This window comes from Rhea americana, unplaced genomic scaffold (genome assembly GCF_003343005.1).
Source record: "Rhea americana isolate MKP2758 unplaced genomic scaffold, rheAme1 scaffold_55, whole genome shotgun sequence".
NCBI classification, from domain to species: Eukaryota; Metazoa; Chordata; class Aves; order Rheiformes; family Rheidae; genus Rhea; species Rhea americana.
The window spans coordinates 4,872,590-4,898,376 of NW_028186701.1; the positions used below are offsets into that span (position 1 = coordinate 4,872,590).

The 25,787-nt window shown below is 36.7% G+C and overlaps 1 protein-coding gene across 4 annotated transcripts in view; it reads right to left on the reverse strand.

Annotated features, from left to right (window-relative positions):
* Nucleotides 1–5,984: 5,984 nt before the first annotated feature.
* The window catches only part of ORC3 (origin recognition complex subunit 3), a 38,409-nt gene continuing 18,606 nt past the window's right edge, over nucleotides 5,985–25,787 (reverse strand). For 3 of the 4 annotated variants that reach the window (XM_085318735.1, XM_085318732.1, XM_085318734.1), the window contains 9 exons: nucleotides 21,154–21,270; nucleotides 20,189–20,268; nucleotides 16,924–17,057; nucleotides 13,797–13,882; nucleotides 13,233–13,330; nucleotides 12,184–12,325; nucleotides 7,914–8,030; nucleotides 6,699–6,778; nucleotides 5,985–6,166 (listed from right to left, as the gene is read on the reverse strand). In XM_085318735.1, coding sequence (XP_085174861.1) covers nucleotides 6,061–6,166; nucleotides 6,699–6,778; nucleotides 7,914–8,030; nucleotides 12,184–12,325; nucleotides 13,233–13,330; nucleotides 13,797–13,882; nucleotides 16,924–17,057; nucleotides 20,189–20,268; nucleotides 21,154–21,270 — 960 coding nt within the window. In that variant the 3' untranslated portion in view covers nucleotides 5,985–6,060. The remainder of the gene's footprint in view (nucleotides 6,167–6,698; nucleotides 6,779–7,913; nucleotides 8,031–12,183; nucleotides 12,326–13,232; nucleotides 13,331–13,796; nucleotides 13,883–16,923; nucleotides 17,058–20,188; nucleotides 20,269–21,153; nucleotides 21,271–25,787) is intronic. The other variant, XM_085318733.1, reaches the window with a different exon arrangement.

The window sequence follows — 25,787 nt, forward strand, 5'->3', positions numbered from 1 at the left end:
TGCAGGTGGAACTTTGCTGTGTATGAATAAACTTAAATCTAAGTGTTTAAATGAAAACTTTATTTACTAGCAAGTGCGGAGTGGATCTGAGTTTTAGACTAAAGCAAGGTGGATGCAAATCTTACCTAATTCCTTAGGAGCTAAGAAATCTTTTAGATTTGCATATATTGCTTCCTGTTGTGGAAGCATGTTCATTATATAACTGACAAACTATTGATTTAACATATTGCAGCTGACTCATAAAACAGCTGTGCTCTTCTTGCTTCAAATTTAACTGGCATGTCAAAGGAAATCTGTTTATGATAGACCAGGCACTTGCACCACAAGTGGGAACTACATAGGTATTGCAAGAGCTGAAGGTATATAATTCTTATGTTCCGGGTTTAGGAGTTTGCTGCTAGATATGTTCAGCTGTTTTAAAATTGCTGTATCAGTGTTGGTTGAGGATGTCTGTGTAATTCTGAGTATCAGTGTGACTTACTGAAAACTTACTACATGGTAAGTCCAGATCTCTATGTTATAGGTATAATTACTATTTTTCAAATGACTTGGATTTGCTTTTGGGACCTGGAGCAGTTTTAAAGCAATCTGTGGATTAAATTTTGCTGTTTTCTAAATTTAACCTGCTGCTTGTCAGCTTCTGGTTACACAGAAGTCTTTTGCATCGTATAACTCCGTACCGTTTCAACTACATGGAGAAAAGTTATAGTTGAAATGTAATTGAAACTTCAACTGGTGATGGTTTTGATTTCAAGGGAATCATGCCTTTAGCTCTTACTGGACTTTCATTTACAAAGTAGTGAGATTACAGGTTCAGAATTATGCACATAGGCACAGTACCTGAGTATTGTCTGCTTACCTGAAACCTTTGTTCCCTGAATATTGGGATTATTTTTACTATATCAGAATTTTAGAAATGGAAAGTTTCTGTTAAGATTATCACCTCAGGTCTTCTGTTGCTGAAGATAAAGGCAAGACAGAAATATGAGCTCTCATTTCTGCTGTTGTCCACCTCAGAGTTCTTGGCCCTTTCTTTCCTGTTCCCTGTTTTAGGGCTTCATTCTTTCGTTCATTGGCCAGTGTAGGAAAGCACACTTGCTTCTAGATTTACCACTACCCAAATTACACCATCCTGATGCATCTCCTGTAGTGTGTTCCAGAAGATCCTTGTTCTGATTTGATAAAAATGTGCTTCCCTCTCCAAGACTGACGTAGAAGTAAGTTACCAACCAGTGTGATTGTCTCTGCACCTCAGCTCGTCTTATCCTTTGGGACATTAAGAGCTGCTCTAAATAAAAAGTGATGTCATGTTAGCACCCGGTCACTCCTCTGCTGCTCCAAATAAATACATAATAAACAGTCTACTGCTAGATTAAATATAATGCCACCATGGGTGTTTATGTGTCTTAAATGTGTGCTTAATTTGTGCCTGTACTGAAAATGAGGTTGCATTCATTAGGCAACTTTAAAAAACCTGCTGCTTGTTTTATCTTCAACTTCGAACTGGCTGCTTTCTCCAATGACAGTGCTTCTAGTGTGAATTTCTAACATGATGAATCTTACATGAAAGGCTTGTTCTTACAAGTGACTCTGAGAGGAAAACATTTGCTGCTTGGGTAGTGTTCAAGAAATGTTATATGGAGTTTGGATTCCTTGAAGAGAAGGCTGGTGCTTAAAAATGTTTTGGAGAACCTTTGCAAAGGTTTCCCAGAGGGCGTTGTAGAAATAGGTAAGATTCAATAAATACTGAATTCTTGCACTGTATTTTTTTGGTGGCCACATGGAGAATATCGTTTCCATTTATATGGAGCTGCAATCTGTTCAAAAGCAACGCAAGTCAAGGACAGTTGGTTTCATGCCATTAAGTTGCAATTAAAGATCTTGGTTAATCTATTTTTAAGCTATCAGCATGTAAATTCTTGTCAAGCAGATCTGTTATAAAAAGCAGCATATACATCCTGACAGACTGCTTGCATGTTGCTTCTCACAACTACGTATGAAAGGGTATAACTAATTCAGCATTTTTTCAAGGTTAAAAGAGTTTCAAGTAATATTGTGTGCGGATGTTTGAGCTCTGTCTATGGGTAACTTCTGTACTGATCTGAAAAGCAGCAAAACCATTATCAGATTCTAGTTAGAACCTGTGTTTTGTGGCAGCTCACTCCGTTTGCAAGTTGGGAAGTGTGAAGGATCAGCTGTATGATCTGCAGCAGGGGAGAAGAAAATGAGGCTGATCATGCATTAAGAGTTTATGCTCTTGTTCTGCATCAATGCTATGACCTTAGTATTGGAAGTAATTAAAAATTTTAATCACTTCTGAAATTCTCTGAGATTAAAAATGTGAGGAAGAATGTTTGGCTCTAATACAGGTTTCTGGTTCATTCTTACACTTCACTGCTGTTGTAGGATCCCTGAATGTTTCACAGTTCATCTTAAGACTGAATTCTCAAGTCCTTTTTTTTTTTTTTTTTTTTTTTTTTTTTTTTTTTTTATCTGAAACCAGTTGCATAAAGGGGTGTCAAAGAGTAGCAAAATATTTTATCAATAATACAGAAAATTGGCGTACTGTTTAAACAATAGCTAACTTAATTTCAGGTGTAATTTTTAACAGTTTTGCTGGAATATGTGGGTCTTGAAAAACAAAATACAGTTATTAATTCAGAGGTGAGGTGTTAYACCCTTACAATTCCAGGTCTAGCAGCACACTAATATATGTGGGAGCTTTTTTGCCATGTTCACTTTTCGTGAACATTGCAGACAGGCGTTTTCCTGGAATATCTGCATAAGACATTATTACTAGGCAGACAACTGTAGAAACTAATTTTTAAAGTTATGTGTGCATCTGTACTTTGCAGGTAAGGCCTACTATATGTATACTTTGCTATGGCATGCTAGGTGAATTGGGGGTATTTACAGTATCAATAGTAAAAGCATATGAAGGGCCAAGAAAATGTCAAATTCATAAGCTGATTATCTGCAAGCAAAAAGCTCAATGTTTGAATTCTAGCAATAGAACTTCATCCAGGGAGAAAAAGCACCACGTGACACTTACAGATCTGAAATACCTCTGCTCTTACAGATGTTAATACAAAATTCTGCAATGTTAAACTCAGGGAGTTAGGACTGAGACAATTCTAGCCTCTAAATGAAAAATAAATTACACTTGAGATTGATGAATAGTTTTGTTGKTTTTTTTTAACCGTCCAACCTTCCTGCCTCCTTGCTCAGGAAAATAAATTTCATGGCGGTCTTTACATAAACTAACATGCAAAATACTAGTTTAAAATTATGAGGTGCTAAGTACTGAACTAAGGATGCTGAGAAAGCATGCATCACGTAGTACATATAAATGATGTTAAGCTTCAAAGTTCACATCATTGGTTACACTGGGGGAAAAAAGTATTTCACTAATTTTTTTAATGCTGCCTGCCCATTTTAATAGCTTAAAAGCCATGTGTTGAGGCCTGATCCTATTATTTCCAAGCCTTTTACCCTTAAAAGGTCTAAAAGCCATGGTTGGAAAGCTGGCTTATCTTGCATCTGGGGACAGGATGTGGGAAGGRGCAGAGCAAAGGGGTGCAGAGCACTTGGCTGCATGTATGGTTGTTGAATAGTGAGGTAGTTGGCTGTTTTGCTCTTTGAATTTTTTCAGGTGTATTTACAACATAAGTAGGTCAGGTTCAGAAAAGAGTCTAGGGAGCTGTACTAAAATTTTAATCTGTTGCAAGATTTCCAAAGAGCAGATACTAGGGAGTTGTCCTATTTAGATGGCTCTGGCTTGGTCTCTGGAGTTTTTTGTTTATCCYCTTGGCTTGGTACACGAGAGAATTTGAAGAGTTCTTCTCTAACTAACTGTTTCAGTGTGATCTTCAAAATCTTGCTCTGCTGCTGCCTGAGTTTTGTCATTACTATTTGCAATTTATATGCTGAGGCAGTATAAAGACCAATAAACTTCTCATCTTCCTCAGACTCTTTAATTTGCTTTACAGCATTTGGAACTGAGCCCTTTCTAATTAAGCACAGCAGATAGATAGTGTTACTGTCTTTTTGCCATCCAGTGTCTCTGCAACTAGGGCAATCAATATGACCAAAGGCCTCATCTTCTCTGCTAGCTAAAAACCTAACCTGGCTTACATCTGCTCCTCCATAAATACTAAGTTCTACTTCCTATGTCCTATCACAAGAGATCTGTTTTATATAAATGATTTGCTATTTGGAGCTCTAGGCTGCAGTTCTCTACTGTGTTTTTTAGTGGGTTCTCAAGAGCCAAGCCTGAAGTTCAGGACAACTGTGCCAGTGCAACTAAGCAGAAGCATCTGGATTCTAGTGACACCTGAATATAACGCACCGAAAACAGCCTATTTCCCTCAGGAAAGTCTGTAATACTCATACTCAGATGAGGCAGTCTGGGAGTTTTCCTGGAGGTAAACRGTCTTCTGGAGTAAACTGTGAGCAATTAGTTATTTTTTTTCTTTCAAGTAGGCTGGGATGGACAAAGTCTAAATGCTTTTCTCTAGCTGCAACCCTTTAGTAAGTAAGTGATAAGACTGACCTATATCCCTACCTATCCACCCTGCTGAAATACACATCTTGCAGCATTTTATGGCAGATAAGATACATATGTTGTTCCAGAGGGAATACAGCTTCTCCCATGGCTGGAAAACATGAATGTAGGGCATCAACATAAATAATTTGCTTTGTAAGATCTGCAGTGTAGCTTTTAAGTGTCATAAAAAAATAAAATAAAACCCTGTTACAATGCAGCCGTGTTCTTATGCTTCCTGGAATCAGGTGTAGRCTTTTCTTACACAGCCTCTCTGTCCTTGGGAACCCAATACTCCAGGGATGCCTGTGGATTTTCCATCTCTTTTGCACAGCACTCTGCATCTGTGGCTTGTGTTGCAGTGTCAGGAAGTGATCCCTGGCAGATGAGGAATAGCAAATCCTTGGCTCCTTCCTGACTGAACATCTATTTCATGACTGCAGGCATAAGCATCATGAGCCATTCCAGTCCTGTTCCTGCAAACACAGAACTTGATAACACGGAGTCAGGTACAGATAATGCTCCATATAAACTCAGCTGGAAGGAGCTCACAGAATGCCCAGGGCACAAATGGCTTAGAAGATTTTGTCCATCAGAAACAGAATTTCTTACCTAAGACTGTCAGATAAGCAGTGTTTTAACACTGTCAAACAACATAGGTATGTGAGAATAATGCAAGTTTCCCTTGTCCTATTGTAGCATYCCCATCCTGAAACAGAAAAGCAGTATTTAAGCCTTAGATGGATACTCTGTGACCACCTTCCACTGTTTAGCCTACACTGACAAATTCCACTGACCGCAGCTTTGGCTAGTATTAACCAGCTAACACTAAAAGGGAACAGTTTAACCCTTTGAGAAGAGCAAAAGACAAGGGCATAAATCTGTATCTTCAAAATTATTGCCCYGTTCTCTTCATGAACAAGCCTTTCAGGGTTCTATGACCAGGTCTGGTCTGTGTATAAAATATTAGTTTCTTTGATGAGTATGCTGTTGATGCTGAACATGGAAGCTTACCATCTCTTTTAGCACAGTAGGTTGATTTATTTATTTATTTATTTATTTATTTATTAAGTGTTCAGAGATGTGGAAGGCATGTTGTAATGACAACTCAAATCCCATCAGATGATGCACAACTTAACAATATTGCTTCATCATTTCTGTATCTTACATATCCAGTGTTCTCATTTTGGCTTGGTAGCCTGAATTACATCAATGTAATCTTAACTATCACATATCAATTTGGTACAGCAAGCAGTATTTGAAACATGAGTATTAATACAGTAGTACATTATATACTGCGGCTGTTTTACAAAAAAAAAGTGGTAACCTTCTCTTAACAGTTCATCAAGGCAATCTGAACATATCAGCCATCTTTGCATGCTGAGTAAAAAAAWCAGCTAGTTTTTGGTAACATTTAGAACAACAAAGCCATTGCACCATGTTATAAAGAATCTGTTTATTACAWTTTTGGAGGTACACATAACATCTTTGTGGTCTTCCTTCATTACCTTGGCCGCTTAACAGCCTCCCCATGTCAACCTTGCCACATGATCAGTTTTCTGCTTGCTGGGTTTTATGAAGCCTAGGAGTTCCAGTTCTGAAACAGCTCGAATAAAACGAGCACTGGACACTTCAGTAAAGGAAACTACGTATGCATTTTATGACATGAATTTATGAAAACATCCTTCTCTCTAGGAGGGAAGATTAAGACATGGTGAGGGACAGATTGCACAAAATGTTGAAGCAAACATTAAAAACATCAGAAATAGAGGCTGCAAGCCATGCTCTGCCTCTAGAACACTAGTACTCAATCTAATCTATTTCTTCYGCTACCTGAATACAGGTTCCTTGACAAGAAAATGGGAAGAGAGATAATTATAAACAGTTATTTATTTTTGTGTTAACTACTAGTGGAACTTGTAAAAAGTGAAGGGCCTTATRCTAAAGGAAAAATAGCTTTAGCCATGTAGCATACAAATATTCTTCCTGTAGTTAACTTCTTTTTGTACAAGTAGTTGGCTCTTCTCTGTGGCAGCAATACTATTATGGCAGGAATTAGTTCTCAATACAAGAGATGCATTTTAAAAATCCTGGTTCACTAATCCTGTAAGCATTTGAAAGATAAGCACAAYAAGAAAGAAATAAGAAAGGATACTGGATAATGTCATCCACCTGGTCTGAGGCAGCTGCATCTCCATTTGGTCCCTCAACTGCTGTCACCACAGTTGAGAAGGCCTAGAAAGAGAAAAGCAGTACAGATTTAAATTTCATAAACAGAGCTGCATATAAAATGATGAGCTCCAAGCTGACTGYTATCACTTAGGGGAGTGAGATCTTAGAATGATATTAGCTCCATGAGAAAGTCAGTGCAAGAGCAGTCAAAAGAGCAAGCAAAGTTGAGTATTGCCAGGGCAGGAGTACAGAATGGAAGAGTTCACAGCATGTTCTTTATTCTATGTGCCTACGTTTTAAATACTGATGCAATTCTGTTCCCTGACTTGTTCACAGGAGGAATATGGAGCTGAAAAATGTTTGAAAAATGTGAAACTGTTTAGTCTGGAAAATAGAAAATGTTAAGTGGTCTGTGAAGAGGACTATAAAATTGAGTGACATGAAGAGGCTGGAGAGGGATCTGCTGTCCGCTTTCTTTTACAATATACAAAGGCAGCAGCAATGAAGCAAATTCAGAGCAAGGAAAAGGAGGTGGTCCTCTGCACTGCATGTAGTTAAGCTACAAAATTCTTTCCCATGGGATGCTGTGGTTGCTAAAAAAAAATTACACTGGTAATGTAATTCAGTTAGGCCTAAAAAAAATACAGAGAAACTATCCMACTTAAGGAATTTGTAGACCTAAAACATGGTTGGTTACCTGAGCAGTATTTGCAGAATRTATCATATATGTGCATATCCTGTTCTTATATTCTATCTGCTTTTGGTCACAGTAAGAGACAGGATACCAGGCTACAAGAATTTTGCTCTTCTCTAGCAGAAGCATTCTGCCCAAGAGCCCCACACTTCAGCAACAGCACTTGCCTGTTTCCATTAGTGTCACACAAGAGTTGAAATAAAGGGGAAAAAAGGTATCATTGTGAAGCATAAGATCTGATCTGCAYTGAATACAAGCAAGATAAAGGCAGAAGCAAAAGATTTTCACCACAGAGTAATAATGTTAGCAATAAATGATTCACAGTAGCCACAGGAAGACTCTATAGCTGGTGATCTGGAGATACTGTGTGTTCTTGTACAGGAGAGACGGAGGTATGCAATGACTTCAGCTGTCCAAAGGGGCAATGAAGAGCAGGCATGCAGCAAAAAAATAAATCAGTAAAGTACTGAAAGCAGTATAGGCACTGTTAGCATTGTCACATACCTCTAACCAATCAACAAGATTAATCAATCTGCCACACTCCAAATGAAGCTTATACACTATGCATATGTCAGGGGCTTTATTAGAAATGGATCCTCCATCACTCTTCAAAGCTTGATTCTGATGAAAAGACAGGATACAAAGGCAGTAATTCTGATAAGTTTTAATCTTGAACATATCTAGGGCTAGGTATCGCATTACTTCAGCAAATTCACAGCTAGTTTTGTAACTAARTAGTTACTGTTTGTGTTTAATGACAAGCTCATGGTGCAAAGAGAAAAAACAACAATCACCAGCAAAAAAAAAAAAGCGTATCGTTAAAAAAAACAGAAAAAATAGCTAATTCACTCCTAATTTCTGTTGTAATAATTAAGCTTCTCTATTCTGCGTTTTTTTAATATATTTTATATTTCTATTCTATATTTCATGCATTCTCCACTCTAGCGACAGTGCTTTTGAGATTAGGCTTTTCCCATTTCTGTTGCTAGTTCTACTGCCATGTCAGAGAGGAACATTCTAGTTTTACAGATTCAAGAAAAGAAAGCAATCATGATTTTGTCTCTGTATTTACTATATAGCAAACACAAATAAGTGTGTTGTCTTCCTCCCCCCACCAAAGGGGAGAGGAAGTGTTAACACAGATCTGTAAAATGTACTAAAAAGCATAGTTGAAACTCTGAGATGAGAGAAGCATTTTTAAAATGTAAAAATCATTTCTCTCTAGCTTGAAAACCAGCACCTGTAAGTAAAAATCTGATTTTTCACAAATTATTGTGTCAGAAAATCCAAGTCACTGTACCATTTACTTGAGGGAAAAAAAAAAAAAACACTTGAGCTAGAAGCAAGTCTCTGTATTGCCGCAGCAGTTCATGACATTTGACATCAGTCCATAGTTCTGTTCAGTTTTCAGTTTCGTTCAATCTAAGAAGCCAGCTCTCTTAACATAAGAACCACCACTAGTCATTGCTTTCAATTGCTACAAGTTTTTGCTAATATGTTTTTTACATGCTAGTAAAATGCATCTGTTATTTTTAGGGAGTCTATAAAGCCCTAGCAAAGATACTATTATAAGAARTGTTTCAAGATAGAAAAGAAGGTTTGGTAAAGAACTCGCCTTTGTTCACAGAATTTCTAGTTAACATTTTTTGTATATGTATATACATATAAATCAATTCCTGCAAACTGTGAGACAAAGATTCATGTTTGGACTCTAACACTTATGAGATGCACAGTTTTCAGAAACTCAATCTAATAATTTATTTATTCTGTGCAAAAGCTGCAGACATTAACCTAATGTCTGTCAGTTCAGTCCAGATGGTCTCCAAATAAATCCACAGCAACATGGATAAATCCTCAAAATGTCACAATCCAGACATCCGTCTACCAGACTGTAATTTCATATACYACTGCATAACCAGCTAGTACAGATGAAGTTACATCTTCTCGCTGATGTAATGGCCCTCCACTGCCCACGGGGGTAGCTGTGCATGCCTTGCTTTCTTTTTCTGTTCTGCTATTTCTCTTGACTCTGTGGCCTCCTACCTCTCACCCTTGCAYGAACTCTGGCACTGCTAGACACTTTACACAGATTTTCTCATCTTAGACAAATGCTTGTCTAAGATTGTCCACTATAAGGCTTTGTTTTATTTTTTAAATACAACTTAATAACTTGTCAATTAACAAGCTGAACTGGTTTACCAGAGGGTCCAGCAAGACATGCGTGGTGCTGCTAATGCCAAGGTCATGGGTTCAATCCCCGTACGGGCTATGCTGAGGGTTGGACTAGATGACCTCCAGAGGTCCCTTCCAACCTTACCATTCTATGATTCTACAATTAAAAGAAGAAAGAGGGATCCTGACTTTCCTCTTTTCTAAGGCAGCAAGCTGTCAGAGCTGCCCAAGATGTAACAAGATGCTTCGCCCTAACCATGTCTTGCCTTCAAAGTGAGATCAGTTATCAAAACTATGGGAGAAAACTTTTAGTGCAATTGTATTCTCCTGTAACAGGTTAGTCCTTAGAAAYTGATATATAGCTAGACCACAAGCAGATGCAGAGAATCATACAAGCAAGCTATTACTGATCGGTACTGTAGAGTCTCTGCCACCATCTGAAAGAATTCAGCCTCACCACTGATAGTGAGGCCAAGTCTTTACAGCGTGCCCTGAAGCTGCTGCAGATGTGAGTAGTGAAACCTCAGCTTCCTGCTACATGTGAGCTGCCCTGGCAGGAAATAGCTACACTAAGGAGCCGGAAGTTGCTCTGAAACAGTCAGTTGTGAAACCACCTATAGCACAGAGGTGCTGTTTCAGGAAGAGAAGGGACTCGGAACAGCCTGAAGTCTGTTCAAGCCAGAGAGGGGGGGGGGGGGGGGGGGGGGGGGGGGGGCACTAGGTGGAGGACATACATTGCTCAGGGTTCAATACTATTATCTTTCCTAGAGGAACAAACATTGATATTTCCTTTCCCTGATATGAGAACTTAATTGCAATTCAAGGATTTTTTTTTGTTTGTTTGTTTTTTATCAGTGAAAATATCTTTATGGACAGTAGGGTCATTCCTTGAGCTCAATGCAATACTAAGCAGTGCCTAGATAATACAACAACTTAAAATTTGTTGGATTTTCAAGGGATCAGCAAATACAGAACTGCTCTTTTTTGTACACATTTTTTCAGTATCATCCTTGCTCACATGCTGCTAAATAAATAACTGGAATAATTTCCCCTGAAAGGTGAATTACATTAATAACCACTTGCTGGTACTCCACTGAAGCAGATCCTTCTACTCCAGTCTTCTGGTAGGAACAGCTCTGGAGAACTTTGTTCTGGTCATGTCCCAGAAAAGTACAAGCCATGCAGAAGTCATGCATAGCGTTCAGAGAAATACTTCTTTGACTCATGTGGACTAAAATGCTAGCAAAGTACTCTGCCAATACAGCTGCTATTAGAAACTATGCCAAAGCCTCCATCATCTACTCAAATAACATAAGAACCATGTTAAAAGAAGTCAAAGAACAAAGTGCAGGATGACAGAGATAAAGGGCTTTAAGTCAACTTGTTAAAGAGAATACTCACTAAACACATTGCTAGCTAGATTTTGTTAGCTCTCCTAAACTATATCTTTACAGGTTTCATAAAAGATAAATTACTAAGATTCATATTAGGTCAGTTTAATGGTCTGCTAAATAACTACTGTTTTTACAAACAAGCCCTTCACTTCAAGTGGTTTTTAGAAATAATGCCTATATACACACCAAAACTGACTATCTTTATTCAAATAAACAGTGGAGGCATGGTATCAACAAACCCAATACAAACTGGGTTGTAGATTGCAAAGACTGATCTTTATCAAGTATGGTTGCTGATAATTAAGTGTTGGTTTTGACTCAAACTCACACATAGCTATAACCAAAGTTTTCTTGAAAAGTGTGATCACACTATTAAGGGAAGTATTAGGGCACAAGGATGACTCCAAGTAGCATCTATAGTCAAGGACAAAACAGAATGTTAGAACATTCACTTCTCCAATTCCTGCTCTATTCCTTTCTTTCTTCTTCTTCTTCTTTTTTTTTTTTTTTTTTTTTTTCTCCCAGCCATCCTGACAATTTGATATATGCAAGAAGTAGGAAAAGGTCTGCTCCCCCTTGCTTCTAAATAAGGTACAGGTCAAACTAACAGAATCAATGACAGACCTTTTCTTGGACTAAGAAAGGACAGGATGTCAATACACAGATATTAAAATAAATTTTAGTTCTCCCTCCTCCACCCCACAAGAAAAAACACCCTCATTTAAGTATCCTTGTATTTAATCTATTACAAGTTTCACCACTCTGCATGAACAGACATACACCATACAGCAGTCCACACAGTGAAGACTAAACACCAGTCCTGTAAAGGTAAAATCCCTGGAAAGAGCCACAGACACGGGTTCTTCCTCCCTGCCCCCTGTCGACACAGTTATTCCATTCATGATGAGAGACAAAAAGGCTTTTCTGCTATGTCTACAGGAGAAAAAAAAAAATCACAAATAGAACAAGCTCTGGAAAACAGCTTTCCCATCCAAAACTCTTTCCATAATTATTTTCTTCCTTTCAGACAGACTAGCTCTTTGCAAAGTCCCCAGTTGCTTATCAACAGCAACTTGCTGGTTCCCTGCAAAACAGCTGAATGCGTGCCAAGTGTCGTGAAACAGCAAAACTAAGACACGCACCATCATCCTTATGTGCAGCCTTCAGGAACTGCTAACAGCACCACAAACAATTCACTTGTTTCTTACCTTCAAGTAGCAGTAGGGGTTATTCAAAGCTGTGTGAAGTGCAATCCTTGGGGCAGCATTCAAATGCTCGCGAAGAACACTGGCTGTGTTGAAATACATTATCTCATGCAGAGTCTTGTGGTCTGCAGGAACAAGGTAATTTCTGAAAAAGCAACATGGGGTCAAGGGGTGAGAGGAGAGGAAGGGGAGACAAGATACAAGCTTCACTTTTAGGAAAGCAACAGTGCTCTACAGCACTCAGAAGACAAGAATGTTGTTTCTCAACCAGTGCAGACAAATCTCTAAAAACAGGTTAACAGCACTGAAATCAACTTCTAAGCAGGGAAGTTAGTGATCATCAACTCAACCTCTTACAGATTTAACTTAAGAGCTCTAGCTGGGCCAGTGTCAAATCTGAAAATAGGGGCAGCAAACTGAAACACTAACATCAATCATTTACTATGCTGCACATATTTTATCCTTCTTGAAGTCTCCTAATGAGTCTCTGCTCATCTTTGTCTTTATATTTGAAACTTTTTTCTTGGCACAGTCATGGTTCTCTCAGCTTTTCTGCCCCTACCCTCCCATTCTGCTCCATGCTTTCAAGGCCACCTCAAAGCCATAAAATTAAGAAGTGTCTTCAACTCTCCCCCCCCCCCCAAGTCTTCCAAATTTTCTTTGGCAGAGCTGCTTCTAAAACCCTATCTGCTATGCCTTACTTGCTCAAACAGTTCCCCAAATGGATATCGCACCTGACATCTATACAGTTTCATAACCAGAACAGATGAGCGAAGATCAGGGGTAAAAACACTCCATACACTCAAGTCTCCCGCAACTACATTCTGTAGCCAAAAGAAATAGGTCAATTTATGTGCCAATTGCTTATATTAATCTATGGAAGAGATTTTTTTTCTGTTTTTTTATTTTTTAAGAAAGAAAAGCAGAAAAGTATGCTTCATATTCTAAGGACTGAATTTTGACAAGATTTCTTCCCCATGTTAACAAATTTGATGTTGCAGCTTACAGTGCAGTATCAGATTAATAGAGGAATACAGAACAGGAACACTCACCTTACAAGATTGTCTATAAAATCAACAACTTCAAAACGAAGCATTTCAAACTTTGTCAGTTTCTTAGATCGCCTTGATTCCTTCAACTCCAACAAGGTCTTTAAAAAAAAAAAAAGTGGTGCATACAGCTACATGGGAGGTAGTTATTCTTTGGAGCACAAAAGCTCTGTTTAATATGAATAATTATTTTTTGCTGGCATGTCTTCCCTTATGATGTTGGAAGCTGTGATTGTGCAGTTATATCTATTTAGGCCAGTGTATTCAGTCCTCAAACTAGTAGGAGTCAGGGAATTTTTTCAAGCCTGAGGTTTGAAGAATTAAGAGTTGGGCAGGATGCATAATTTGCAAGTCACATAAGAGAACGCCTAATTTGCTTTTTGAAATCCTAGTTTACTTCAGTTATTTTCTATCATTTTCTGTGTGTCAGGTGGGCCTGAGGTACATACTTGGTATTTATTCAAATCATTTTTAGGATGAGTTACATTACATGTATGCTTTACACAGAACTCCAGCAAGCAGGGAAGACCTAATCATGGACAGCTGTAAAGCCTACACAAGCCTGACCTTCTGAAGGTGATAAAGGTCTGTCTTCTTTTGGAGCTCCTTTTGTGACGATACGGATTCACCTTGTTCTTGGCAAGCTCCTGCTACTAGAATAAAACTCATGTTTGATATGGAATAAACTTTTCCTGAATATCTATATAAACCCATTAACCCAAGCAAACTGAGAACTGTTCAGTTACTTGTTCACATAGGATGAACAGCCAAACATAGGCTGCTATTAAGCAGATAAATGATTGTTAAAACCAAATAAATAACCCCCTCACACACAAACCAAGAGTAACACTAATTAAATAACTGAAGCAATTCATACATGAGCAAAGATCCAGCACTAGCCCTGTACATCACTTGAATTCCAGTTATGTCATCCTGCGTAGTATTCTCAATATTTGTATATTCGAAGATCAGTACCAGATGGTACTGACGTTCAGTGAGTATTCAAGAAGTCGTATGTATAGTTTATTTAGTTTGAGGAAAAAAACAAACAAACAAAACCAGACCAAAAGTCTGCTRCACTATTTAATTGCCCAGTTATATTCTCATCTTAATTTATATAAAATTTTTATTTTCATAGCCATATAGTTTGTTGGCCAATTGCTACACCAATACTTAGTGATTTTTAAGTAAAAAGAAATTATCAAAACCTCCCAAAGCACAAGATTTCTTGCCTTGATTATGAAGATAATAGTATGATGGAGATTCCATCTACAGATCACAAGTGAAGATCTGATCAGCAGAAACAATCACAACATATGAAAGCTGTTTGTTGACCTATATAAAATAAGCTGGTATTTTCAATCTAGTGCTCTGTGTACAGGTGTCATCATCACTGATAATCATTCTTGCAATTCAGCTTCAGTGTGAACAGTAACGACCTAGCAGAAAATGGTAACAAAACTATCCCTTTCTATTCTATAATCGATATTTCAAAATATATTAGTGAATAGCATRGGACTGCAAACTACTGCCTAGTTTCAATGTAGCACAATCCTAATTTTATTATGACCTTGCAGTCTCGATTCATTTTAGTAATTCCCAAATCTAGAGAAAAAAACTGTAGGATAACTTCAGCTTTTATTGAAAAATAAGAAAATAGGATGCTGTAGTCCACAATATGAAGTAATAAACACTCATAAATAGTACTAAAAAAAMCCCCTTAAAATACAAAGGCAACTTCATCTTTTTCGCTCCTGTTGACAATTCTCAAATATTTGATGTTATCAACAGCATGCATGTATACACACACAATAGCAGAAGTCTTTTATTAAAAGACCTTTTGCCGACACATTCACTGTTGTGAAAGAATAAAAGAACCAGATGCTGTCAGAGCAATTCCAATGCTGAACTGAAACAAGGTTTTGAAGATCTCAGTATGAATAAATGATGAAGACTTAATAACTAGCTAAGCAGATTAAAACTGAAAAATGCATATAATGTTTATATTCACACTGAAGTTTTCGAAGAGAGCTTTCACCTATCCAATATTACACTGATATATGTAACTTGAGATGTCTTAAATCAAATCCTTCTGTTCACAATAGACTCAACAGAASTATATTTTGCTTCCCCAGGCTCCATGTTTTGATTTCTTTAATCCATTAGGCAGTCTGGGGAAGGATATTTTTAATAGTTTGAAAAGCAGATTTGAGGCTATCCCTTTATTCTAAGGTGTTATGAAGGAGATTTTGGTACATAACATTTTTCCATAGACTTCTGAAAACTGCTAAAGGTCAACACAACAACAGAAACAAACAGGAAGAAGTCACTTGACTCGGCAACCTATTCATTTAAAAATTGTCTTATTTTTCCCTTTTTACTTTTTCATTACACCCTCGAGTCCCTCTGAAAACAGATGAAAATCATTCATGAATTCATTTGGTCTTCTTTGCTTTAACATCCTCAAAATCCTAAATTTAAAATAAATACAGCCTTTTTAGTTTGTAGTTCCGCATATCACTGATGTTTTTTAAAAAGGTTTTCCATGTTGTTCAGATTCTTCAGTATTAGCATCTTTGCTGACATATATAGCCTTTTCAAAGCAATCACCATATTYTGGTACCATAGTGGTGATATTACTCCATCTGTTTACAGCTACATAGTACAGATAACAGCTATAGAACAAATGACAATGTTACTTAGGTAGTATAAAATCTACTCATTTGCTTTCCGTTACTGAAGTGACGTAGTGATTCAAGTTGTAATGAATTCTTCTAAATAAGCCTCAATTATCCTAGAGTGCTACATGACTACTTTTAATACCAGACTGCATGTAGTGGCTTATTGCCTACTTGTCTAAATATAGGCTAGCAAGCACAGTCAACAATGAACTTAAATTGATACACATAAATCAGACCAGGTGATAGCCAATTTATGTCCAAAATAGAAAGGTGGGGCAGCACTTCTTAATCCAAGGGAAATCACTTTTAAAATACGGCAGTTTCTGTAAATCAGCCACTGAAAGCAGGAAGGCTGTTGCTTATCTGTGTTCTTAAACTTTCCAATTCATGCCCTACAGTAGTTTAACAAGTCAAAGCACATCACCAGAGCTCTGACAACCGATGCTATGTATATAATCTTAGCACATATTAAGCGTAGCTTAAACAACTTCAGGATTTAATACACGTATGCTGTACTTTCTAACAGTCATTTGCCACAGCACAGCTGTTGCACAGAATCCATGAGAGCTAGAAGGTCCTAACTCATAGCTGAATCTAACTGAATGTACAGGTGAAAATCTTCACATACTCAGAACCAATACTGTATCACATGAAAGTCTTCTATTAATATTTCAAGATCTATTTTTATTTATTAAATATTTTAATGACTGCAACATCTGGTAAAATGCTCAAAAACAACATGACAAAATTAGTAAGTAACATTTGCTGATCTGTCCAATTTCTTGTCTTACATTAGTCTTCTCTACTAGAAAAAGCATGAACCATGTATCAGTAAAGCATGCAAGCATTTCCTAGTTTTGTGCATGTACTTAAAAACAACCTTGAAATATTGAAGGGCTAATAAAACCCTTATTTTATTTATTTTTTTTTAATAGAGAAAGTGATATCCGTTGGTCAGATTGCAGATTATTTAAAGCTGTTTTATAATGGATTGTACGATGACAAACACTTACCTTCCAGTTTCTGAAACTGGGCCAAGAACTCCTTCAACTTCTCTACTACCTTATCAAACTCTTTTCCAGAAGACGACACAAGAATCTCCACACATTTTTGAAGCATAGTTACTAAGTCAGACTTATTCAACATCCTAAAAGACACAATTGTTAGCTGAAGATGAAGTATAGTATCTTTGGAAATGCTTATCGGGGAAAAAATATTTTAAAATAATTTGAAAAGCTTTTTAAAAAGAGAAAATAACCTCCAAGACTTCTTCAGGCATCAAGTCTTGCTGAAATACTTTTTCTTTGCTGTCATTAAGTAAAAAGTAATATCAATCTAGATAAAAGTAGGTGTTTTTCACTTTTTCTACAGAACTGACAAGCAAAGCTTTTCTGATGCTCCTAGATAAAAAAAACACATGCTGGATATAGAGTTCTAGGTTTTGAAACTGCAAGCTGGAGTTCAAAACAACCAGCACTACCTCCCCCCACATCCCTCCAAAGGAAAAAAAAACCCAAAGACAGAGAATGGTACAGTTCATAATTCATTCCCCCAAAAATGGGCAAATGATAAAACTGGATTAGTATATATTCACACATTGACAAAGTTCTTTACTCTGGGATTCAGAAAGAGTTCTTGAAAAAAAAATACAAGTTATTCTTTTCTGCATTTAATAAATGCTAATGGTGTTTATTTTTAGACTAACTTAAATTTTAATTGTGTAGTATAACATTTTATAAGTGTTACCAGGTATTGTTCAGTCTCAGCATTTTCATTCAAAAGGCTATCAAAGTAAGTCCTAACAAATATCAATAATTAAACTCAAGAATTGTGGTCACTGTATCAAGTCCAGATCTTTACACATGCATGTCATGATTTTCATGCAACGGAAGAGATTCCAATTGATAAATATTGTGGTTCTGAAAATCAATCATGCATTTTTAAGACCACTATTACCAAGAGCCCTACTTAGCCCATTCAGTTGTGTTTTTTGCTTGCTTAGTCCTTACAAAACACAAAGCAGATGTGCTAACAGTTTAAGGATTTCAGAAGACGGATACACAAAAAAGGGAGCACAGAGAAAACAATGACAACAGTGATAGATGCATGAGGAAGTGTGTCTCAGCATATGAGATGCCTGAAGATTTAAGGAGAAATTTAGAAGAGGAGGCTGATGAAGCTTTGTGGATGCCTGGAGTTGTATTGGAATTGGAGCTCTGACCCCTGATGTTAAATGCTTGTAGACTGAACTTTCAAATTTGAGCATTTATCTGATGAATGGACATAGATTTTTGCAAGGCAAGCGTTTCTTCAGATTAAAAAAAAAAAAAGTTTTTTTTTTTTTTTTTTTTTTTTTTACAGAAAAGCTGCAGGAGCCAAAAACAGAAAGGGTGACCTTGACCACACAAAAGGCTAGAAAACATTTTTGCAACTGTCTTGTAAATGATAACAAATACACGAGATTTTCTTCTGGGCCAGAAAAAACAACATTGCAGTAGTTAAACATGGAGAGAGTATGACAAGAGTAAGGTACGTGAGTGAAAAAGAATTAACTTATTTTAGTTACTCAATCAAACTTAACATTACTCAAAAGAATTTGCAAGTTCTAGATGTGTCTTGGATAAAAGAACCTAGAAAAGAGTGTATTTAAGATGACAATGAGGTCCAAAAACAACAGGTAAGGTGATGATGCTGCACAAAATTATGCAAAACGCAGAACATTTTGGGGAAACAAACAATCCCCTTCAGCCTTTTGGACTTGAGATTATTGCAAGGTATTCACAAGAGAGAAGGCCAAGATTTTAATTTCTTTAGGAGACAGGCTTAAAGCAGAAAGGAAGATCTTGGATTATTCAGAAATGGTCACTACATTTGTCCCTCCAATAGATATTATTCAGAAATAAGTTATGAGAGAGAAGGTAAGAAATTAAGGATTTAAGGAAATTTAAGGAAAATTTAAGGAAATTAAGGGAAAAAAATAAAAAAAAAGAAAGGAGATGAACAGATRAGAATAAAGGGAGAGGCAAACCCAAAGTTAATGACAGCATTAACCTTGAGATAGGAGAAGTATAAGAGTTCAGAGTGGAGGAAAGTTAATTGAACATAGCAGAAGGAAAAGGAGAGAAAAAGTGACAGAGTCAGAGATGGTAAAACAGTGCAGGAAAGCACAATGACACTTGTGGGTAAGGGCTGATGGGTGATTGAGAGATGTGAAGATTCAAGAGAGTCAGAAAAGAACTCAGAACAAGTGATGCAGAAATGACAACTCAAGCAAGTAACTCTTAAAGGGATGAATGTTTAAAAAAAAAAAAGTTCAGTGAAGTGACAGTGCAGGAGAACAACTCAGTATGGCAAAGGTACAGTTTGGAGAATATGTTTCCTTATGTATATGAGCTCAGAAAGTCATCCTCCACTTTCCATTGACATATTTTTTCCATTCAATTTTACTGTCAGAGACATTAAACTTTACACGCTCGGATGAAGAGGAAGTTATGGTAACAATGTTGTATCAGCTCTTTGTATATCAGAACCAATGTAGTATTTCAATGGATGCACAAAGGAGTCATCTGTCATGATAAAGCACACGCAAAAGTTTATAGCTGTACTATTACAATTGAAGGGTTTTCCATTTAGAAAATTGTCTGAGATGACTTTAAATTTTGTCAGACAACATTAGTGTAGGTTCTCCTACCCAAGCTCACAACAGCAGCAGCAATTAACCCACTCCTGGTATATACCAGGAGGTGAGTTTGCGGGGGAAAAAAATAAAATAAAGAAAAAAAAATAAAGAAAAAAAAACACAGTAAAWTAAAGGCCTCAACTATTYATTTGGAACAGATTATAGTTTTCAAAACAGGGAAAAATTTAGGCCAACAAGAACTAACAACTTGATTGGTACATTGCTAATAAAAAGGGTTTCATAAAAACATAGCACAAAAATATATTTATTAAAAGAAGATCTAAGAATCAGATTTTAAAAGACATTTAAAAAATTGTTTTTAAAGCAGTTTGTGGTAAACCAACCGATGTTTGCACTCGCGCAAAGTAATCTCAATGATTTCAATAGAATTACTCAGGGCATAAAAGATACTAAAATCTGGTTGGGTTCCATTGAAGAGAGTTGAAACAAAATAAAAACAGCAATTACACTTGCAAGCAATCCTACAATTAGCTGAAAAGCTTCCAAACAGAWCTTTAAATTTCTAGAACAGATGACTAATAATCTGCATGCGTACAGTGGTACTAAAAAACAAAACAGAAAATTTAAAAAAAAATCACCTTGCTAGCTGAAGAGATGACTCATATTCCTCTGTCTCCCACACTCTGTTTTCCAAACATGCACAGTGCAGCTCCCTGATCTGTTACCCAGCAGGTGAAGAAAGGACAACATGTTTTACAAACAGAGCAATGGGCATCTCTTAACAAAAAGCTTTTCAAATATGCAAGTCCTCTGGAGCTTGCTTCCCAGAGATGCAGAATGATTGCAGTAGAAACTGAAAACATTTAGTATCTTGCTCAACTGAGTTCTCAGTGTAGTCAGATTGGGCAGGCTGCTCTGCATCAGGTTTCAAATATTGAACACTAAGATGAAGATAAATTCAAAGGCCTGAAAGGAATTCAAATCAAAAGCCTCGATTCAAATCTTTTTATTCTCAGGTACTGTACAATTCACACTGATTTTACATTAGGAACAAACTCTAATGGCAGTGTGTAACACATTGAAAATTAACAAACAAGTGAATGTGCAAAAAATATACTGTTCCATTAAAGGAAGAAGAAATTGCTTAGTATGAGAAGGTGGATTTAATGACTTACAAGATAGCAATTTGGTTATCGAGAACAATTATTACTGTTCCCTTACTATCATTTTACTCTGTATAGAAGGTTGCTAATCTCAGTCTCATCATCTGAATTTGACCACAAGCTGAAAGGTGGTAGTAAGGGTATACACATAGTCTGCAATGCGTACAGAAAACTCGAGATGTGGGAAAGTCAACCAGCAGAAACTCTTGCTGATCTGTGCATCTGCTGCCTCCTACAAATTCCTTGCTTTTGAATGAGAACAAGGTATGATCCATGCCGCTGAAGAAACTGCATGCTGTTCCCCTATCCATAATAAGAATACATCTGCCTCCATTTGGGAGGTAGGGGACAAGCAGCAGAACAGTAGGAAAATAATATTGAGATGGCATACTCTGAAACACAGTCCATGTTTCACGCAAACGGAGTTAACCACACCTCACCTGTTTRCCCAAAGGATACTTTGGAAGAGAAGATGTGAAAACATGAAGGCATCTCAGAACTGGAACATAAGTTTCATGGTAAACATGCAAGTCCTCCAGTAACTTCTGTATTACCTCCTATAGTAACAGGATAATTGTTTTAAGTCATTCTGACATTCATTTACTTAAAATTACCTAAGATGACTCTGAAGTTCTATCTGGTATACTCTGATTTAAATCACCAGTGACAAGACCACTTCGCAGAAAAGCTTTATTTCAACAGTTCATTGTAATCGTATCATATTTTTAACTTTACTTTCTCTCTCTCTCTTACTGGAATATTGTCATTGATTAGTATTATTATTTTCAACTGATTTACCCTTTGCATTTGATATTTCTAAAAATAAGATGACAGATCATACTTCTGATACGTATTGAGAAATTCTATAGCTACATTTATTCAGATCTTTTATTTGCATTTTTATATTACAAATGCATAAAAAGTACTACTTATATTGTGAGCGACAGCTGGGTTATTTTAGTTAAAAGTGTACATTAAAGGACCAGTTCATACAAAAAATAGTTGCTGTTTTTATGCACTCTTGACTTTTGACTCTTGAACTTAGGCCAAAAAAAATCATATACTAGAAAAAAATTAACTGTTGCTACTGAATTTACAGGATTGCATCTCATTATCATGGGACTCCCTCAGCTTTCAAAGGAAGCATATGTAACACACTTAAGGAAAAATTTTGTTAGAATTTACTGATATCTTTAGGTATTTAAAGGCATTACAATATTTTGGGCTTAGCACATTTAAGTTTCTGAATCAGATCATCATCTCTCACCTGACTTCAATCAGAGATTGAAAGAGGGAAATAAGATTTGCTATATTTTCTACTGCAGTTTCGTCAGTTCTGAGCAAATTGGTCCAAATGGAGAGAGAAAAACAAAACAAGCCACTCAAGTCCCCTAAAGTTAAACTGAAACTAAGGGCATCAAGGAAAATTACAACCTTGTCTGCAGGCTATAAAAAGGACTGACATGGGGAAAAAATGCAAGTATCATTTAAACTGTTATTCTGACTGCAAAGACTGAAAGTAATAGAGATACTTAATTCTGTAGAGAGTCTTCTGGTATGTTAAAGAAGTTTTGAGATGATTTAAAATATTAAACATATTTCTCCTCGTAGCCTTTTTATTCATTAAAATTTAAGGGTTACTGATACAGTTTATTGAAATGCCTTCCAAGATMTTAGATAGACACTCGTATGTTCATATTTTAAGGAGGATCGTGGCAGGGGGAGGAACTCTATGAAAAAGCTGAAGAAAACAAGCTCTGTTTAATGCTGCCAAAGCAATCTCATTCTCTCAAAGCCAGTGCATTACAGCAACTATATTTCCTTTATCWTGTTTCCCCAGATCAAGACTGATGTGGTTTATGAATATACACATGCATACATACATACACACACACAYATATATATTGAAATGCAGTAGGACCACGTAATTTGCCAAATAAAGTTGAAAGGCATATTCTTTCCTTAATTCTGTTTTACRAGAGATTGAAAATATTATTAAAAGAATACATAATATTCTTTCTAAGAATGTAGATTAACATTTACAAAATGAAAACGAAATTTGTCATGAAACCTTTCAAACTAAGTTGTAATTAATTAGGATGTAAAACTACCAAGAAAAAATACATTTAAAGGTGATGATTATACATAGGTGGAAGTCCTCCCACAGCTACCAAAAAAAAGAAGATATAAAGCAGCTAACAAAAGATACTGCAATTTTAGGAGCTGAGCCTAAAGAGTAAATCTACCTTGCCCCAAACAGTAAATTTTTATGAAGTAATACCATAACATCTTTGGAAGTGTTTCTAAAATTAGGATTGATGCTGTAGATCAGCAAGACATACAGAACAAACTGCAGCTCATTAACACAGAAGTAGCATTCTTCCCTCAAATAGAACAYACTGACAACTTGGCAATGCAATAATAGTCCTGCCCCTATTTTAGAAATTAGAACRGGTGCCTTAAGATAAAACTTGTCAGAAATGTCACATGTACATAAGCACAAGTAGTAAAATTCAGGATATTTCTTTACCACACTTCCAGGGTGGTGGTAGGCTTCTGAAATAAGGGGTTTTGCTTATTAACATAACGATGAGCATTCAGCTCTCAAAGTAGCCGTCTATTATATCATTTTTGAAGTTTAAATATAAAGAAATAACACTCAGATCACTGAATTCMGACTTAATGCAATCTGATATAAATACAAGCTCCATATTTTTATCTTTCTGCAAATGTTTAACTTCATATCTTGAAACACTGTGGAGGAGAGAAATCAGGAAGAGAAAAAGCTACACWCTTCCAAGAAGACTGAACAATACAATGACTCAAAAGGAGTTCCATAACRATTCTTCTATCCACTTTTTAACCTATTGCTGCTTATCATATACATCCAGCTACCAAAATCAAGAATTATTTTGCAGAATCTCTCTCAGAGAATACCTTTATGGCAAGTCAAATCCTGGACCAACTTCTCATTTTAAGATACTCATTTTACAGATACATATCCTATCTCATGGCCAAGTGATAAGAAACAGTAATACAAAATAAACCTGATATGCTGAAATTAAGCAGTGTAAAGCCTCCAATATCACAGTTCACCTACCCAATTCCTTACTGAGTAATTTCTTGAAGGACAATTTCTGAAAATTTTAGAAAAGTAACTCAAAAAGGATGTAAAGACAGACTCCAGGAATCTAATCTGTTGTTGTGATAAAGCAGGTAATGATTTTAAGAACACAAGAATTTAAATCAAAGTATCCAAATATGCTGGAGGTGTGATCAGAAGYACACCAGTTTCAATGATCAGAAACCTCCTTACTACCTTTCCCATTTTGATGCACTTCAGACATGAAGGGACAACCTGTGCTGCAGTTCAAGTCTCCAAAGTGCTGTGCTGTGGGTTTGAACAGGTCTCTCCTATACACTCCTGCCAGCACATAGGAGTGTGCGTTGTGTGTCACGCAGATACACACCTGGCATGACAGGTTGTTCAGTAGTAGTAAAGACAGGGCTGCAACATAGTGCTGGGGAGCATGTTAAATAAAGGGTAACGATGCCTTAGGTGACTGGGAAGGACTCTGGTACAAGACCTACTGTCATAAGGTCTGTAACAATCTCCTGATTCCATGGCCAAACAACATAAAATAAAGACATAGCAAATAAAAATAGGATATTGCTTTATTTAAAGTGTTGGATCTAGTTATACCCAAGACTTCTCCTAAATTAGAGAAAGTGGAATGCAAAAATTACTTATTCCTAGTTATCTATAGCTCTTCCCAGAGGAGAAAAACCTCAAAGAATTGCAGGTTAAAAGAATTTTAAGAAGYCCTTTTATTCCAGGGCAGTGTAATGGTGTTATTGGGGGAGCTGTTTTAAAATCTTTTGAGATTCCTTGTCTTTGCAAGAGTCTCTAATGAGGTCCCCCTACTTTCATTACTCTACAGCACCCTCACCTGGTACTTGTCAAGGTCCCCCAGCTCCTGATTCACACTAAGGCCACTACCATCTCTAAAGTAAGAGTGAACTCCATCCCTGGAAACACTGCACTGTCAAGATTCCATAAAATAAGTGTTTTCTAATGGGAGGCTTGTCCCTTTTAGAGATATTTTTGTCTGTCTGCTCATATTCAGATGATTATTGACAATTATGAAGATGTCTGAAGGAACACAATAAAATACGAAGTCTTCAAATATTCCTGATTCCTAGGTTCTCAGTTGAGSAAAATTCATAAAAGCAAATTGTTTAACTTTGTGTATTGAAATAATCCCCCAACACACACACGCAAMTCCTAGAAGGCACTTTATTATTATTGGGTTTTTTCCCTGATTCTGTTCATAGTACAGCCAACACAAGCAGCTGTGCACATCTGAAGTGTGATTAAGCAGCAAGGAAAGAGCCATAACTTAAGCTATTATTGCCATTAAAGACCTTGGGTAATAAAACCACATATAAATCATCTCTAATTGACTAATACAACTGCACTGCACTTGCAAACTTGTGTGCTACCAATTTCTCTTCTAATCATTAACATTGTTCTTCACACTTGAAGAAAACCTTACAGACCAGGAAGCTCTGCTAGAATAACTTTTGTTTCATCTCTGGTAATACAATTTGCCATGACAGCTTAGCTACATTTGAGATGAGGATTTAGGAGAAAAACTTCATCCTGAGGTATGCTTCTGCTGGGAATGTTCAGTTCATGAAAATAACCAATACATTTATCTTTCTCTGCACGGTGAATTCCTGAAGTGCTCACAATACTATTAGCCTGACTTAAACATCTAACATAATAAAATATTAATCCTACACAACATCAACTGTGAACGTACACCCAGGCTGTCCTATTGATTCCAACTGGRAACTGAACAGAGGGTATGGAGAATTAAGAGCTTATGAGGTAAGCTCCAGGAGTACTTACRCATTCTACAAACACTTCAGTAACTTTCTTGTAAAGTCAGTATGAGTAGGCATTAAAAGATGAGGCCATAAATAAGCCATCTTTTTAAGTAGTTGTATCTGTAGACACAGCTAAAGTTGACACTAGAAAAACCGTGCGGCTTGCTATACAGGTACACCC